This window comes from Lemur catta, chromosome 3, assembly GCF_020740605.2.
Source record: "Lemur catta isolate mLemCat1 chromosome 3, mLemCat1.pri, whole genome shotgun sequence".
Lineage (NCBI taxonomy): Eukaryota > Metazoa > Chordata > Mammalia > Primates > Lemuridae > Lemur > Lemur catta.
Window position 1 is genome coordinate 3671546 of NC_059130.1, and position 18887 is coordinate 3690432.

The 18887-nt window shown below is 53.6% G+C and overlaps 1 protein-coding gene across 1 annotated transcript in view; it reads right to left on the reverse strand.

Moving 5' to 3' along the window:
* Positions 1-2119: 2119 nt before the first annotated feature.
* Positions 2120-18887, reverse strand: part of GPA33 (glycoprotein A33) — a 29797-nt gene continuing 13029 nt past the window's right edge. Inside the window, exons 2-7 of the mRNA XM_045546617.1 lie at positions 16766-16920; positions 14390-14606; positions 9810-9965; positions 3664-3783; positions 2929-3061; positions 2120-2431 (exon numbers count right to left, since the gene is read on the reverse strand). Of these exons, the coding sequence (XP_045402573.1) occupies positions 2272-2431; positions 2929-3061; positions 3664-3783; positions 9810-9965; positions 14390-14606; positions 16766-16920 (941 nt within the window). The 3' untranslated portion in view covers positions 2120-2271. The remainder of the gene's footprint in view (positions 2432-2928; positions 3062-3663; positions 3784-9809; positions 9966-14389; positions 14607-16765; positions 16921-18887) is intronic.

Consider the following 18887-nt stretch of genomic DNA (forward strand, 5'->3'; position numbering starts at 1 on the left):
AAACCTGGGGGACGGTGGCTGCCTCCCCTTCCATGGCTGCCTCAAGGACATGTTTGGGGACCCTTCCACCACGAGGGCTGGAAGGCACCTCAAAGCATGTAGAGCTCTAGGAGACGGATGTCTTTGGGTAAGATGCTGTGACTCCACACATTCATTCAACAAACCTTTATCACGAGTCAACACGTGCCAGCCATGAGTAAGATCCAGTTCCCATCCTCCCGAATCACACAGGCCCAGGCAGAGCCAGCCCTGTACACAGCTCACGACAGTCCCGTGTAACAGGCGCGGGGAGGGAAGGGAGCACAGGGCCCCACGGGAAGGGCTTGGAGGAGAGGACCTTGAATGTGTCCCAGGAGAGTCAATGTCAGAGCCAAGATCTGACTGTGGAGCCAAGTTGCTTTGGGGGAGACGAGTCCCAGTTCTCTCTGACAGAACAAGAGGGTGCCCCCCCAGGAGGGCTGCCACAGGGGCATAGACAGCAAGAGCATCTCCACTGTCCTTCTAGAAGCATTGGACTGACTCCCAGGCCTGCCAGGGTCTTCCTGGCACTGCAGGCACCGGGATTATGCGTTTACTACCAGGCAGGGCTCTGTCCTCTCCCGGCAACCCCCAGGGATACCACGTGACCCTACTGTGGCCACAAGCGAGTGACCCCAGGACTCTCGACGCCATCACCTGGCTCCCAGGAAGCAGAGAGGCCCGTGGTAGGTAGACACAGACACACCAGACCCAGGCTCCACCTTAGTGTGAACAAAACCCGCATTAAAAAAGAAGTAAGAATTTCCACCAACAATTTTATTATTACTGAAAACATTTTTAATGAAGCAAAGAATTTAAAAAAATATATAAAAATACACTTTTTCAAAAAAATCACAAGTGGACCATAGACTTTTGGAATAGTTCTTCTGATCACCCAGGGAAGACGACAATATTTATTTAACAGTAAACTGCACTGGGGTGAGACCAGCTACCGGGCAACGAAACCGAACAGCCCTCACGCTGCCTGAGCTCCCAGGAGCAGAGGAAATGGCTTCGGGAGGACAGCAGGACAGCCCAGCCGGCAAAGCCGAGCCCGGGAGGGCTGGGAGGGGCCGGGGTAGGCGTCAGGAACCGGGAACACAGCGTGGGTGGGGAGGGAGAGATGCCGGTTGTAAATATTCTGGCCTTGCCAGGAGTCTCCCTACATGAGAACCTGGGCCATCCGCAAGCGTGCTCCTGCGTGCGTGTTCATTTCAAATCAACTCGCTTTTATTAGTAACTCACTCAAGTAACCGAGGTGGGAGCCATGCTTGTGTCTACAGTCATCTCAGGGAGACCAGAGAGGGGAAGGCCCAAACTATCCAAGCAGTGTCTCTTAAACTTGCTTAAGTGCTGGTAGGACAGGGCGCCAGCTGCCAGGGCTCCAGGGGACACAGGAGACGTGAGGCCCGGGCCTGCCCCAAAGAGCTGGCACTCAGATATAGCAAGACGTGCGCTCGGATGGGCGAACCCTGTGGCACCGTGTGGCCCATGACTGGGCGCAGGCAGAGTGGCAGGAGTGTGTCCACGTGTGTGGGCGATCGGGATGGGGCTGTAGAAATCACTGTGATTGGAGATGGGGGTAGGGTTTTCACAGGCAGAGATGGAACGTGTGGGGGCAAAAGTCCCACGGGGGCGTGTGCAGCAGGAGAGGGGGGTGGCCCTTGCCAGGAGGGTCTGGGATGTAGGGGCAGTCGTGGGAAACGGGGCCAGGCCGGTGCAGGGCCCTAAGCAAGGAGTCTGCACTAAGTTGGGTAAATAATAGAGAATCTTTCACATACTCATTTATTCTTTCAGTCACTCAACAAAAATGCATTGAGTGCAAACGCTCTGCCAGGGCCTCCCCGAGGTGCTGGGCACACGGGTGAGCGGGGCAGGCCTCCTGCGGCCACACTGCCTCCCCGGAGCGTTTGGAGCAGGAGGGCCCCGCGCAGCGCTGGGCTTCTGGGGGCTCCTACCAGCTACTTGGGGAGTGGGGGCTGCAGCCTGGGCCAGGGTGAGGGCCGGGCCCTGAACTAGGTGTGGCAGTGGGGAGGTGTCACTTCACAGGACAGGGTGGTTGGCAGGGCCAGTCCCAGGAGGGACCCCCCTCACCGGGCCAGCCAAGTCACCCAGCAGAGACACAGGGAAGAAGCATCCCATCAATGTCTAGGGTGGAGGGTCAGGAGACTGGGGCTTGAAGAGGAGAGGGATGCCAGGAAGGAGGAGAATGAACCCCTAATCTTCTTCCACGCCACCCCGCAGCAGGCCCCGTCACCGGCCAGGGGGGTCAGGGGATTCACGGCCAGGGGGGTCAGGGGATTCGCGCCCGGAGCTCCTCGGGTCTTCGTCCTCCACCTCCTCCTCCTCCTCTTCCCTCCCTCTGGAAAGCTCTCTCAGCTGCTCTGGTGGCTCCTGGTAGTCTGCCCGATTCCTACAGGGCAGTGAGGACGGAGCTGAAGGATGTGCCCCCAGTCGGACCCCCAAGGGAGCTGGGCCTAGTGCACATTATGGCAAGAGCAGCCCCCAGACCTGTCAGCGCCCCCCTCGCGCCGCAAAGGGCAGAGCTGAGAGGAGACAGGAGGGTGCCACGACGTGTTCCACTCCTGAGCTGAGGGGTCACGGGGTCAGGCTGGCTCCACTAGCCGAGGAGGGACTGGCCCCGGGACGGAGGCTCCAGCCCACACGTGGCTCTGGGGCCACCCCAGGAAGCCCTGTCCTGAGCTCTGAGCCTGGGAAACCCCACACCAGGGAGGCGAGTCCCAGGGCTACAAGGCACACTTTACGACAGGCAGGTCACTCTTTTCCCTGCCACAAAATGGGGGTGCTGTCCCCCAGGGGTGTTGCAAGTGGGAGAGGCCCTGAGGAGTTGGGATGTGCATTTCCAATCCGCCCAGCCCCTTCCAACAGGCAGCCCGCCCCGACACTCACGGCCTCGCGTCCTCCTTGTCCTCAGCCTTGTCCGTCCCTCGGCAGCAGCAGCAGTAGATGACGATGCCGATGACAATGAAGGCTGCGACCACGCCCCCCGCGATGCCCGCGTACAGCGCCACGTTCATGGAGGCTGCCAGAGGACAGGGCAGCTGCAGCCCCCGAGCCGGCCTGGCCCCCAGCCCTCCTCCCAGCCGGAGGAGCAGCAGCGCCAGCTCCATGAAAGGCCTGGTCTCGCGGGATGTGACCAGACATGGCCAGGGAGTCCTCTTCAGGACGGAGATGCAGACAGGGACAGACAGACCAACAACTTCGTATCTTAACACTCTCTGGGCTGCCCAGGCTCTCAAAAAGTCCTCGGTGTCAGCCCTGCCACCTCCCTGAGCTAGACGTGGCATCTCCCCACCGAAAGGATGGGGGCCAGACTCTGTGGCAGCTGGCTCTGGGCACGTCCCCGTGCTCACCGAGTGGCCCTCAGGGCAGGCAGGCCTGAGGAAGCCTCCAGAAGTCAGTCCTACGCTCCACTGCCAAAGAACCAGCGGAACAGGACTGGCCTCAGAGCAAGGGGAACCTCGGACGGGAATTGTCCTGCCCAGGCCACCGCAGCCACCCTGCAGGTGGGTGGCCCCAAAGGGGCTCCCCAGTTCATCTCCTTGGTGGTCTCAGATGACTCTTTGGACCCCAGCCAGCCACCTTCTGGCCTTCGTCACCCTTCCCTCCCCAAGCTGCTCTTACGAAGCCTGGAGGCCACCGTGATGTTGCAGGACTGCGTCCCCACGTCGTTGCTGGCAGTGCAGATGTAGTACCCCGACGTGTCGGCGGAGATGTTCTTCAGGTGGAGGGGCTGACCTGAGACTGGGAGGAAGAACGGTCGGGGTGAGAGGGACACCCAGTGGCGTGGAGACAGCCAGGACGCGGGAGGCCCGGACTCCTAGGGAGGTGTGAGCAGGGCCACTGAGCCTCTCCAAGGTGCAGCCTCGTCTGTGACGTGGAGAAAAGCTGCACCTCTAGGGCGGTGGGATGATTAAACCAGGCGGTTAGCACTGAAGTGCTGAGAACTCAGTCAGGGACCCCGGGTTCGACGTCTGGCTCTGACATTTATGAGTTTGGGGCCTTTGGCAAGTAACTGAGCTTCACTGAAACTTCATTTCTTCATCCATAATGGAAATAATAGTACCTGCCTCACAGGGTACCTGTGAGCACAAAATGAGGTGCTACTCATAAATATAAGCCCACAACAGAATGCCCAACCTGGAGTAAGTGCTCAGGAAACATAATATGCATTATGTAGTACAGGAAAATGCTTTCGAATTAGACGATAATATTACCACTTTTATAATCTTCAGAAACTCAATCTCTTAGCTTGGACTCACATGAAAGAAGGCTCGGGAAATCAAGAACCCTGATCTCTGGATTTCTGTCACGAACGGGTATGAGTGTGGGGTGTGTGGGGTCTGTATTGTGGGTGTTGTGTGTGTGTGGTGTGTGTGTGTGTGGTGTGTATGTGTATGTGTGCACTGTGTAGTGTGTATATGGTGTGTGTTGTGTGTGATGTGTGTGTGGTGTGTATGATATATATGTAGTGTGTGGTGTGTGTGTGATAGATGTGGGGTGTGTGTGTGAGGTAGGGTGTGTGCAGTGTGTGTATGTGTAGAGTGTGTGTGGTGTATGTGGTGTGTGTGTGGTGCAGATGGTATGTGTGAGTGTGTGGTGGATGTGGGGTGTGGCGTGTGTAGCATGTGGTCTGTGTGTGATGTGTAGTGTGTGTGTGTGGTGTGTATGGTGTGTGTGAGTGTGTGATGTATGTGGGCTGTGGTGTGTGGTATGTATGGTATATGTGAATGTGGTTTGTGTGTGGTGTGTGTGTGTGTGTATACCGGGTATTACTGTGTGTGGTGTGTGGTGTGTGTACCGGGTATTACTGTGTGTGGGGAAGTGTGGGCAGGTGCAAGTGTGTGTGGTGTGTGTTGGTGAGGTGCTGGGGCGGGACGGGGGCGGGACGGGGGCGGGACGGGGGCAGGACAGGGGCAGGACGGGGGCAGGATGCGGGCGGGACAGGGGGCGGGACGGGGGCAGGACAGGGGGGCAGGACAGGGGGGCAGGATGGGGGCGGGACGGGGCTGTCGGTGGAGACTCTTCCGCTGCACCTGCGGCCACCTAAGCAAGCCTTAGCTTCCCTGAGCTGTGGAATGTGGGCAGGCAAACACCTGATCCTCCTGAACCCAGGGGCAGGGACGAGAGTGTCCTCATGAGAGACCTTTCTTCTAAAGCTACGATCCGTGAATTTCTTCATCTTGAAAGGGAGAGCTTTCCACTTAGACATACGCATACGTCCTGTCCTCAAAGATGCTCTGTCATGACCGCTATTTTGAGAGAAGAGTTAGAGACTGGAGTCCTCTAAGTTAGCTGCAGGGCCAGCCTTGTATGATCCCTGCTGCCACCAGGTGGTGACACTCCATCCACAGGAACATTCTAAATTGCAGCGAGGATCCTGTCCCTGCTCTGTTCAGGCATTTCAGAGGCTGCGCGTCATCTTCAGTAACAAGTTCAAGCTTCCTAATACAGTGGCAATGTTATAGATCTGGCCCTGGCAATCGCGCCAGCTTTATTTCCTGCTACTTCCCCCGGTGTCCCATGGGCACAAGCAGGGGAGCTGCCCTCTCCCTGCCCCACTGCCACTGTCTTGCAAGATCGTATCTTCGTCTGGATGTGCTGCTCAGTACCCGTCCTCAAATACGATGCCCTCTCATCCTTCCTACAGTCTGGTATGGTGGGTGGAGCAAATACTTCAGTCTCCAATTTCGTGGAGGTAACCGGAGGCTCAGAGAAGTTAACTGGAGACTTGTTCAAGGTCGCAAGGTTCAGACGTAACAAAGCTGGAACAAAAATCCTGTTTGAGGCCTAGAACTCCCTGGAGCTGTTGGCAACTTTCTTTTAAAAATTTATATTATAAAAGCAATGTATGCTCATTAGAAGAATTTATATATGACATGAAACTATTTCAATTCAATTCAATACAGAAAATATATGCTGGTCACAGCCATAAACCACATGAAGAGGCTCCCTATCCTCTTCGTGTTTTCAGTCAATGAAGGAAGACGGACAAGAGACTATGGTGAGTTCATGGGCGGTCACAGTTCAAAGTGGAGGTGCTATTTGAGTTTACAGCGAGGAGATTTGATCTTCTCCGAAAGGTCAAGGAAAGCCGCCATAAAGAAGAGAGAGTGAGATAAAAATCATTCATTATCTCACTACCCAGAAATAACAGCACTTTGATTTGGGGTTTTTTCTTCCAGTCTTTTCACTTGTATTTTCTCCGAATTCTTCTCTTGAAGCCCGGGGCGCTACTCTCTGGGTGCTCATTCTCTGTAAGGTGCTGCCCTTCCATCGCAGGATGCCGCACCTCAGTGCATGTCCTGGAATATTGCTGACAAGTGACATCAGTGTATGGTACTGACAAAGGGTGCATAACCAAAGCAGGTTTAGAAATCACTGAGTTAGGGTTAAATAAGGTTTTTAAGGGATGAGCTTTCAGAGCTCCTAATATGCTAATGAGCACTGGGAATCTCTGATGGGGGTTATGGCATTAATGGTCTCATTTTCTACACTAACTGTATTTTGTTATTTTCAAGAGGCATCTGGCAGGAATACACTTCGGGGAATGTTCTGTGACCCTGGACACAGAGCTGGGTCTAGAGCTCTTAACAGAGTCCCACTACTTCAGGGAGTGAAAGTCTGCGTGTTAGGCGCGTGCAGCACACGGCACACGGACTGAGGACCTTCTTGGTCATCCAAGCCCAGCTTTGAGCTCCAGGTCTTGTTTAGGGTGGGACTTCTAGTCTACTGAGTCAGCTTTCCTTCCCCGGTTCTCCGATGCAAACAGCGCAGCTCAGACGCTGTTCTGGGATGAACCAGTGCCACGGGACCTGCTTTGATTCGGAGCTGGGGCTCCTAATCCCCTTTTCCTTGGGAAAGGGTCATTTCTGAAAGCCAGAGAAAACTAATGTTTCCGCTGCAGTGGTGACACCTTGTGGTCAAGAGGGGGAATGTGCAGGAAAGTCATCTGTCCCCGGTCTCCGCTCTACTCCAGGTGTGGCTTCCCCGCCAGGAAAACTCTGGTCTCACCAAGTTGACAAGATCTAACTTTTCTGCTCCCTCACCCTCCATGGCTTGTCAACAAGCTCGGGCTGTCACCCTCACCCAGGGCCCTCAAGATCCTCCCTGGACCCGTCCCCATTCTTCACAACCTCCCCACCAAAGCACTCCAGCTCCTGGAGTGCCCCTGACATTTCCTTGATACCCAAACTCCTGTTTATCTGGTGCATGAAACCCAGCAGACTGGGACACAGTTTACAAATTATGTTCAGAGCTGTCACATGTGTGATCGCCTCTCATCCTCTTCACAGCCTTCGGGGGGAGTAGTATTACGATCATCCCAGTTTTTTTTCAAACGATGATACTAACGGTCAGAGAGGCTGTGGAGAATTCAACACTCGAATCCTTGTTTCCTGGTTCCGGAGTCCCTGACCTTCTCCCTGTTAGCTGGTTTCCACCGACTGCTCAAGGGAACCAATCTGTAATGTTGGAAATTCTGTCTTCAGATGAAGGAGGGCGGAGGAACCCTCCTCTCCACGTCATCCCCAGTGGACTGAAGTGTTTTACAGTCTGAAGTGGGTGTGGGCTGACCCGCAGAGGAAGAAGATGCTGAGGGTCTCGAGGGCTCTGTGTGCAGGGTGGAGACAGAAGGCTCTGAGAGCCTCACCCCACAACAGCACCCGGTACCGTTAACCACATTCTTTTCTGTCACCCGCAGGTCCCCTCTGACTGAGCAAATCTTAACCAGAGACAGGATGAGGCTTTTGCAAACTAAAGGGAGAATTCTCCCTTTAACCTCCTCTCACGCCCTCAGGATTCTCCCCTTTTGGATCACAGAAAACCCGAAGTCTTGGCTTCTACCAACCCGAGGAGTCTCCCAGAGGCAGGAGGGCTGGGGCCAGGTGGCTCAGAACGGGCCATGGCTTACCGGGCAAAGGCCACCCCCAGCCGGAGGCACTGGCCCTCCACAGTCTTGCATCACTGCGTCCCCCAACAGCCTCTCCTGCCGTTCCTGCCCGTCCCTGCACCCTGCCCCTCAGCCGCACGCAACGGTCACGATTTCTGTGCTGTCCCCCCTGCCCCGCCTACTCATCCTTGAGGACCCAGCTCAAATAACAGCTGATAAGACCTAGCATTAATTGAGCACTTACTATGTACCAGGCAAGTCACCACAGCCCTATGAAGTTAAACTAGCATTGTGCCCATTTCACTGGTGTAGAAACTAAGGCAAAAAGGAAGCTAAGCAACGTGCCAAGGCCACACAGCTAACAAGTGGCAGAGCCAGGATTCAAGCCCATGGCTTGCTCTTAACCACCGTGCTGTCCTGCCAGCTCCAACGCCCCCTCCTTGGGGACATCTTTGACCCTCTTACACGTCACTGTGTTACGTCTGCACTCTTGTGGCGCTTATCCCCTGTGACCTTCAGCTGTGGGTCCCCCACAAACGTTTTGCTAGAAGGAAGCTCAGACACAACCAGTGTCCCTAGCAGACCTACCATGACCACCACTGAAGTCACTGGGTCCTTCACAGGCCGGAGAGAGAAGAAGCCCCAGAGCCTGGGGACAGCTGCCAGGTGGTTTCAATGAAAATTCCAGACACATTCAATAAAAATTTGCCAACCAGAAACATGTAAACAAAACTGGAAGCTTGTTGAAATCCACATTGTATCTTCTATTTTACATTAGGTTGAGTGGGTTCTACTAATTCTGTTTTTATTAAGTAATTGGTTTGCCACCAAACGAGTCAAAGCTGGAGTGGTAAAGTTCATCCTGGTCTGAGTGAACCCGGTGTGCGTATGCACCCGGCCAGCCCACCCGGACACCAGACATACCTCCTACAGCCCAAACCTCACCTGCTCGGAGCAGCCGTGTGCCCTGCTGGCTCCACTCTCCACATTCCCCCTCCCGCTTCCTCTTCCACTCACCCTGACCTGGAAGCCCTCCTGCAAGCTAAATCCAGTGGACCTTCCAGGCCTTGTCCTTCCTGATCGATGGCCAGGGGACTGGGTGCAGCAGCGGGCACAAGGGGCTCAGGGATTCAAACCCGCTGGCTCCGGAGTAAGGACAGCAGGATGTTTATATAGCTTTATTTTTCCCCCCCCCGCAGTTTGTTTCCTGACTGAGAGGTCACAAGCCAAGCTGCCCAGTACAAAACAGGTCTCCTGGCAACTGTAGCGGAGCCTACCATCTCCTTCCCTTAGGACGTGGGACCCTCACGGGACGTGGACGGGTACCTGGGTGGGGCCATAACGGGGAGTGTGTTCGGGGTGGTGGGGTCAGTGGAGTCTGAGATGGACCAGCCTGGATGGAGGATGGAAATGAGAAATTCCTCACCCGTGGGGGGAGCCGCAGAGTTAGACTTGGGGCCGCACGTGTGCACCTAATCATAATCATAACGATGTACTAGTATATCACTATGGACATAATCGTAATCAAAATTAAAACCCCACCCGGTGCTTCTGCACAAAGTGGTCGTCAATACAAGCTTATTCAAGAGAATTGAGGTATTGGGAATAGAGGAAACAATTTGGCATTTACTATGTGCTTCTGCTGAGTGCTTTGTATCAGTTTTTATTTCTCACCGGGACTATGAGGTAAGCATTATGATGAGAAACCAGTGCTTGGAGAGACGGCCCAGATATCACAGTGGCAACAGCAGGGTGGGGGAGTCAGGGGATGGGGCAGCCTGCAGGGGGATCTGATTGGTCATCCCAGGTCTCCCCTGGCAGCCCTAGCCAATCAGCTACACCTTGGTGTGGGGACCACCTTGCTTGCTGACCCCATTACCTGGTTGAGTCAGGGACTGCTCCTGGTTCAGGAGGTTGTACCTCTTCCAGCTGTACTGAGGGGCCGGGGAGCCCTCCGTCGACTGGCAGGTCAGCTGGATGTCGTTCCCAATTATGGTTTCTCCCTGGATGCTACAATCCGGCTTGGAGGGCGGCACTGTGTAGAGGAGGGTCAAAGCGAAGGCATAAATCAGGTGCCACCCCGAACACACATGGACCGCCTTGTCTGTTACAGGCAGAGAAATCCATAGCTTAGTGGTGAGATGGAATGCTATAAAACCAATTCTCCCCAAAATATCTCCTTGGTGGCCTGCCCCCATCACAGAAAGGCAGTGTGGACAGTGGGAAGTCTCATGGGCTGGATACAGTAGCTTTAAAAGGTGTGGTTTCGTGTGTTTTCTAGAGCCATGGGATTTTAAAGATAGTTCAACATGACCATTATACAGGTGGGGATACTGAGGCCCAGAGAGGACACTTGTTCTCGGGTCCTGGCAGAGCTGGAACTAGAACCCAGGTCTTGTGACTCCAGGCCCAGTGCTCTCTCCACCAACCCACATGAGCTCCCTGTGCCATGGACTCCTCTGTGCCATTTTAGGGAAATCCTCAATCTCTCTGGACCTGAGAGTTCCTATCTGTAAAATTAGGAGACAACATACCTTTTCGGTAAAGGGCCAGAAGGCAATATTTTAGGCTTTGCAGACCATATATCATCTCTGTTGCTGCTTCTTTTTCTTTTTTAATAATGCTTTAGAACTGTAAAAACAGGCTGTGGGCTGGATTTGATCCCTAGTTTGCCTGCCTCTGGGTTAAATGATCGCCGAGGCCCTTCAACTCTAACTTCTTAGGAATGTTCTCTTGGGGTTAAGGCATTACCCTCTTCTGGTGTTCTGCTGATAAAATGCAATTGCCAGGAGTGGCCTGGTGGAGATAAGCGCTGGGTGGAGAGCGGGAGGGAGGGGGCAGGGGCAGAGATAAGGACAGGGAAGTCCACAGAGAGGTTACAAAACCAGCAGGCCACCCTCAGCTCACAATCCTAACCTGATCTCCCCAAGTTCCTGGGGATCTTAAGCCTGTTCCGTTCACTCAGCGTCGTTAACACACCACTGTGCAGAGCAGTTCCGTCTGCAAACCTTGGGCACCTACTGTGTGCCTGACGGTGCTGGACACCGGTATGACGCAGTAAGTGAGTCAGGGAACGCAGTGGGGGCAGAAGACAAGTATTCCGACAGTGACCGGGCAGGAGGCAAGGCTGCAGGGGCAGGGAAGGCCCGAGCACTGACCCAACACAGCGTCAGCTGTGACCTGAAGGGAGTGTGAGCGTCAGCAGGGCCAGTGGTGGAGGTGCTGATGGTCATCAGAGAAAGAGAAGCGAGGGCACACCAGGCGGAGAAAACAGCAGGTGCAAAGGCACTGGGGCAAGAAGCATGGAGGGTGCTTGAGACTTCAGGTACTGTCCCTGGGGTGAGAAGGGGAGGGCACACCATGGAGAAGGTTGTTACTGGGATCCCTGGGTTGCAGGCCTGTCCCCTCTACGTCTTTCCTTCCATGCCCCCTTGGATGGCTGGCTTGCCCGATGAACAGCGCTGCCTGTCCTACACCCCAGGTGCACGGTGGGCCGCTGAGCATCCGGCAGGCATTCCGATCTCAGCCCCTCCCAGCAGTCACTGGGGAAGCTCTCTGGACACACCTCCCCCGTCCAGCCCAGCAGCCTCAGTCTCCTCTTGGAAACAGGCAGGCTGTTGTGGGTGTGCTCGACATCTCCTGCTGCCACAGTGAGGGCAGCCAGGCGTGGGGCCAGCAGGGGGGAAACAAGAGGCCCTCCCTAACTGCCACTCCCGCCTGCACAGTCCCTAAAGCTAAGAGGCGCAGGCTCCAGGCCAGACTGCGTCTATCCTGGCCGGGACCCTGGAACTGGAGCAGAGTGGGGAGGAGGAGGCTGCCGCCCGAGGACCACTCTGACCTGCAGCCTCCTGCCCACCCCGCTGGCCCGGCAAGCAGGTCCCCAGAGGACAAGAGAAGATGAGCACTTCCAGGGGGGACAGGAGGACCCTGCTCTAGGACAGGCTGACTGAGCCAAGCGTTATCTCTTGAGCTCCTCAGAGGTCCAGAAAAATCCCTGTCTCCACATCCTGACCATCCACCCTTGTTCCCGGGAATGCCTTAAACAGGAGCCTAAGCCTGCATCCCACAATTAGAGAGCTGTCCCCAAATACCAAGACCACCTGAGAAGTCCCAGGTCTGCCGGAAGGCACATGCTAAGTGTGCATGAGTGATAGCAGAGCCTTTCTCTGACCAGGTTTCTTTGGGATGCAGGACAAAAAGGGAAAGAAAGTGACTGATGCCCCCCGTCAACGACAGAAACCTAAAAAGCATTCGAAGGCGTCCAAAGACCAGCTCTGCGTTACCCCGCCGTTTGCTAAGGGAGAACTGTAATACAAAGGGCAAATCCTAAATTCTCTCCGAGGCAGAAGTAGCAATGATGACAAACAAGGGACCGGCGACCCCTAACGAGCTCAGCTTTAGGGAGGAATGTGTCGGTCCTTTCCCCCCTGTCCCTTCACCGCAGCCCCCAAACGCCCCCCCCGCCACGGCAGGGCCTCGCTGGTCCAGATCCCTCGCGGGGGTCTCTGGTCTCAGCCCCCACCGTTGACACCATGAGGACCTTGCACCAGACAGATCTGGTTCAACTCGAGCTTCCACGCGCGGGGCCGGGGACCTCCGGGCCTTGCTGTCCCGCTCTCAGCCGGCGCGTCTCAGCCCCGAGCCGAGCGCGGACGAGCAACTGAGGCAGAAGGCGCGGGGAGGGCAGGGAGGGCCGGCCGCAAGTCCCGCTGCAGCCGTGCGGGGGCGCCAGAGGCCGGGACACGGCGGGTCGCGTGTCCCCGCGGCCCCGGCCCCCCTGGGCGCCCCCTGCTCGCCTCGGGGCCCCGGGCGGTCACCGGCCCGGGTGGCCCGGCCTGCGCGATCAAAGCCCTTCCGCCTCAAGGTGGGCCGGCTGCAAGGCCAGCGGGAAAGAAAACTTTGGTTTTTTTTAAATTTTTACTGGATTTGTTAACATGTAGTACAAAATGGGCTCTCTCTTTTTTTTCTTTTTTCCTTCCTTTTTCTTTTTTTCTTTCTTTTCTTTCTTTCTTTGTCTTTTATGTCTTTTCTTTTCTTTTTCTTTTTTTTTTTTTTTTAAAAAAAAGGAGAACATTGCTTTCACCAAATTCTGTAATCTCAGATTAAACTTGATTCCTCTGGCCCCGGCAGGGGGAAAGGGGGATCGATCGCATTTATGCTGAGGGAGGGGGGGTGGAGTCCACGCTGGTGCTGACATTCGCTGAAGGAAATGGGAGCTATTTAAGGGACCCCCCAACCTACATTCGTGCATGTGTGTGTGTGGGGGGGGGTATACTGTAGTATATTGTTCATGCCAAGAAAATGGAAGCCGCCTGCATATCCATCAGTATGGACCAATTGAATAAATCATGGTATATCCATATGACGGAATATATGCTGTTAACAGATCCATGTGTTCATCTAGAGAAATATGTATGAAACATTGTTTTAAAAAGAAGTAAGTTGCAGAGTGATTTTTATAATACGATCCCATTTTTTAAGAGAAAAGAAAGAAAAGGCGAAAAGTATGCAAGAGCGTGCATGGTGCTGAGAGGACATGAAGAGGGGTAGGGAAGAAAACCCACCTGCGTTGCCATTGGCTACCTCATTGGTGGTAGGGTGGAAGGAGGAGTTCTTAGTTATTCTTCGTACAGTGCTAGTTTGTGTAACTGTGTAGTTTGATTCTCTATACAATGCTTTCAAAAAGTCGGGCAACCACCTTATGCAGTTAAAAAATAAAATCCCATCAAGTAACGTAAAGGGAAAAAGAAGAAAGGAAAAATGATCAACTATTTTGCTTTGAGGTGCTGCTACCTCCCAGGGGCGGTGCTGTTTCTTAGACTGGACATAGGCTACGTGTTCACTAAATGGCAGAGTCAGTTACTTCCTTTTTCTGGGCCTCATCTACAAAATGAGGTTATTAAAGTAGGTGACCTTTCATATCCTTCCCAAACTATAAAGTCCAACAGAAAGTCACTCCTGTGAAACGAATGTCATCTTAGGGCATATTTCCAAGGCAGCAGACCCTGGTTGATGGCGTGTCTGCTGGGGCCTGAGGGTATGCGGATGTGGTGCGGAGGGTTTGCACAGGGTCACTGAAGTTAGGACAGGGACACTCCCCGCAAGACAGTCATAATGCCGCCCTCAGAGGACCAAATTAAGGCACAATGAGTCTTTGCAATAGAATTTAAGATTTTCCTCTTTCTTCTCTTTGTAGCTATGGTATGAAAATAGGAAGAGTTGCGGGGGGAAGGAACACCAGACAGAGCAGGGCCCACTCCGGATCAGCCTTCTCCTCTGCCGTGGGGGCATCTGTAGTTCGTGGAGAGCCCAGCATTCTTCAGTTCACAGGGAGGACCAGCGGCCCCTGCCCTGAGACAGACTGCGCTACAGGAGGGCACGGTGCTACCTCTGGCTTCATCTTGCCACCAGAGTGCTGCTCCCTCTTCCCACCAATCACGAAAGAATGGAGACACTCACCGAGGACCAAGAGGCGGGCGCGTGCCTTGGACGTGCCGTCCAAGTCTGACAGCAGTGACACGGAGCACTCGTAGGTGCCGTTGTCATCCATGGTCAGCTGGCTGATGGTGACAGAGGCGTCTGACTGCTGGGAGTTTTTCGAAATGTTGACACGGTTCTCGTAACGGTCACCGTAGGTGTAGGTTTGGGTCAGAAAATTCCAGATGACCACCCTTTCCTGGGAGGAAGAAGAAATGCCACTCGGTCTTCACCCCAAGGCCCTGGCATGGTGCTTCCCGCCTACCCTGACTACCCGTACCCTCGTTCCCAGAGCCACCACGCCAACCCTCAGAACAAACCGCTCCGATACCTGCTACCCATTTGAGGATTTCTTTTGTTGTTTTATATAAATTTTTTAATTTTTTTTTAAATGAAGATATTGAAAGACTTGGGGTGGGGGCAGGTAGGCAGGTCATACTACAGGAGCGCCTGCAGGTAAATGGGGCCGTTTCACATCCCAGCACTTTCACCTTCTGTAGCCTCCGGCATTGCTCTGGTCCACTCCATTTCAGTCCATTTTCTACTCTCCCTCATTCAGTAGCTGGTGTTTACTGAGCACCTACTGTGTCCCAGGCATCATGCTAGGCAGCCACCCTTGGCTTCCAAGCCCCCTTCGTGTACTTGACTCTTGCCTTTGGAATTTATTTGTTCTCCTTCCCTGGGGTGGCTCAGGACGCCTAAGTCCTAGAGCGACAGGATGGACAGGGAAGGAGAACAAGTGTTGGCCTGATGCACCAAGGGACCCTGATAGACCATGGCCACCCCTCCTGGGGGCTCCCAGAGTCCCGGGGTGCAAACCTGAAGAGGAAAGCTCTGCCTTTAGCTTGCAGGAACTGCAGGACACCTTCCTTCACCAGCACATGTATGTAGCAAACCAGATGTAAAGTCTCTTCCGGGTGCTGAGGTTACTCACCCCTTCTGTCTCGTCAGAGAAGAAGCTAAGTCCTTTTCCACTCTGAGTGGTCAGGGACCTCACGTGTACTTCTTCCAGGAGTGTTTGCATTTTTAAAGACCTTGCTTTTTTCTTTTTTTGGAGACAGAATCTCGCTCTGTTGCCCAAGCTGGAGTGCAGTGGCCCGATCATAGCTCATTATAACCTGGAACTTCTAGGCTCAAGTGATCCTCCTGCCTTAGTCCCCCAAGTAGCTGGGACTACAGACACGAGCCACCATGCCTGGCCAGGGATATTTATATTTATGGCAGCATTATTTGTAGCAGCAAAATATAAGAAACAAACCAAATGTCCATCAGTGGTACATATAGTACTTTCATAAAATGAAGTGCTTTTTGCAAATGTTTAAAAATGAGATATAGCACTCTGGGAGGCCGAGGCGGGTGGATCGTTTGAGGTCAGGAGTTCGAGACCAGCCTGAGCAAGAGCGAGACCCCGTCTCTACTAAAAATAGAAAGAAATGATCTGGACAGCTAAAAATATACATAGAAAAAAAATTAGCCGGGCATGATGGTGCATGCCTGTAGTCCCAGCTACTTGGGAGGCTGAGGCAGGAGGATCGCTTGAGTCCAGGAGTTTGAGGTTGCTGTGAGCTAGGCTGACGCCACGGCACTCTAGCCCGGGCAACAGAGTGAGACTCTGTCTCAAAAAAAAAAAAAAAAAATGAGATAGATATGAGTGTACTATATATGTGGAAAGAGGCCAAGATATACTATTAAGAGGAAAAAAGCCAAGTGCAAAACAGTATGTGTGTAGTATATGTAAACATGTGTATTCATATATGTATATGCATGTGTACATAGACACATGATACCTACGTGTGTATGTGCCTGGCCTGGGGTGGAGGAGGGTGGGGGAACAGAGGGATGCGGGTGTGGGAGCAGCGTGGTGGGGCTGGCGGGCAGGGATGGGAGTGAGCATTCTGGCTTCTCAGTGCACACCTTTCATGACGTTTTGGTTTTCAAACCATGGGGCTATATTATCTATTTAAAAATAGAATTAGAAAATAAAACAAAACTCCTCCTCATCCTCCAAAAGAATCCAAACAGGAGGAAAAAAACCACTCTGTAAAATAAAATTTGGCCTCGGCGAGAGGGCTGTGCTAATCAAAGGGAGTGACTGACTTGAATAGTACAATTTAGGTCATTTGAGACTGGCCAACGGAAAGATATTTCAGGGCAGGTGACTTTTTCATAATAAAGGTGGCATAATCCGACCCTCCATAGGTCCAGCATCGCCACGGCCTCCCCGTACACCCCAGCTCGGGATCCAACCTTTATTCCGTTTGACATTTGTTGAAAGACTTGGCAGTGCTTGCCTGCCAGGAGGTCACGGTCAGGTGACACTCTCCCCCATGGTCCCCTGGCCTTGCTAAGGGTGCTTACCGAATGACTCCTGAGAAGCTTATCCCACTGGATCAGTCCGTTTCGGTCCTTGGCAGAGGTGTGGTAGGTGCAGGGAAGGGTGACGCTGCTTCCCCGGGCGGCCCGAAGAACGTCCTGTGTGGTTTCCACGGAGATGGCACCGGCAGTCACCCAGACTGGAAAGAAAGCAGGAAACGGGAGGGAAACGTGAAGGACACAGTCACAGCCACCCAGGGCTTGTGGGGCCTCTGCGGGCACGCCCAGGGCCGTCCTGGCGGCCACAGCTAAACGCGCTACACCAGTGCCCTGGCCCCGCACGGCAGCGCTTTCCTCCAAGCCTGGGGCGAAGGCAAACTCTGCACCTCGGTCGCCCGAGCTCCACCCTGCGGCTGCAGGAAGAAGCTGCCTGGCCTCGAACCTCAGCCTCACCGCTTGCCCCCTGTGTGAGCTTCCCTATGCCTCAGGTTTTCACCCGCAGAGTCCTGATACTTCCTTCCCAGAGTTGTGGGGGAAAGTAAAGGAGATATTATGTGTAAATATTTTTCTTAGTACCTGGCACATAGAAAACTCTTGATAAAGGTTACCCGCCATCTTTTTTGTTGTGGTGATGATTTATTCATTTATCTGACAAATATTCATGGACTGTTAACACGTGGTAAAGAATTTTATGAATAAGATTATATCAAGGGAAAGAGACAGAGAGAGAGAGAGAGAGAGAGAGAGAGAGAGAGAGAGAGAGAGAGAGAGAGAGAGTATTCCCAGGAGAGTTTATTTTATATAAGTTCATGAGAAAACAGTGAGAAAGACTGTGGCCCCACCGGCATCTCCCATCACACATGCTCTGGCCGTGTGATGTTGCCTCTCCCGCAATCGGGAGGTGGGGTTTGCGTCCCCTCCCTCTGCGTCTGGGTGGACCTGTGACCACAGTGTAACGGATGCTCCGTGGCTCTGAGACTAACTGGCAACAGGCCATACACTTCACCTGGTTCTCTTGAGATGCTGTCCTGGGAACCCAATCGACATTCTGTGAGGAAGCTAAGCAGCCGCGTGGAGAGTGTAAGGTGCAGGCAGGTGTTTGGGACGCCAACTGACGTCCCTTGGGACAGACAACTTCAACTCCCAGACCCGGAGAAGAGCAAACCCAGCTGCCCAGCCGCTCCAGTTGATGCCAAGGGGTGCAGAGCTGAGCTGTGTCTGCAGAGCCCTGCACACAATGGAGACTCCTAAGTGAAATAAATATTGTTAATGTTTTAAGCCACTAAGTTTTCGGGTGGTTTTTTGTTTTTTGTTTTTTGGTTTTTCTTTGAGACAAAGTCTCGTTCTGTCGCCCAGGCTAGAGTGCCATGGTGTCAGCCTAGCTCACAGCAACCTTAAACTCCTGGGCTTAAGCGATCCTCCTGCCTCAGCCTCCCGAGTAGCTGGGACTTCAGGCATGCACCACCATGCCCGGCTAATTTTTTCTTTATATATTTTTAGCTGTCTAGATCATTTCTTTCTATTTTTTAGTAGAGACGGGGTCTCACTCTTGCTCAGGGTGATCTCGAACTCCTGATCTCGAGTGATCCTCCCGCCTTGGCCTCCCAGAGTGCTAGGATTACAGGCGTGAGCCACCGCGCCCGGCCTTTTGGGGTGGTTTGTTATGCAGAGTAGATGCTTGGCACACGGAGCCACCTGCGTGCGTACTGGTGGTGAGAACTTTCCAGGCAGAAGCACAGCAGGGGACAGGCAGCAAGGCAGGTGTAAGCTTGGTCCCTGCACAGGGAACAGCAAGGCAGCCAGTGCAGTGGGGGTGGGAGGCGAGTGAGGGAGGAGGAGAGACGGGCAGAGAAGTAGGGGTCTCATTGCATGCAGTGCTGGAGCCCTTCTTTCAAACTGTGTGCTTTGCTCTGAATGAGGTGGGCAGCCCTGGGGGGGATTTAAGCAGAGGTTGTATATCTGACATTTTTAAAGGTCATTCTGGTGGATGTGAGGTGAGTAGACAGAAGGGGTGGGGGACAAAAGTGGAACCAGGGAAAACAGGCAAGTGTTGGTTTCAAGAGTCTAGATGAGCTCCGATGACGGCTTAGACGGTGGCGGAGGTGTGTGACGTGACCCGGAGTGGGACGTATCTAGGAAGCACAGCCAACGGGATTGGATTGCGGCG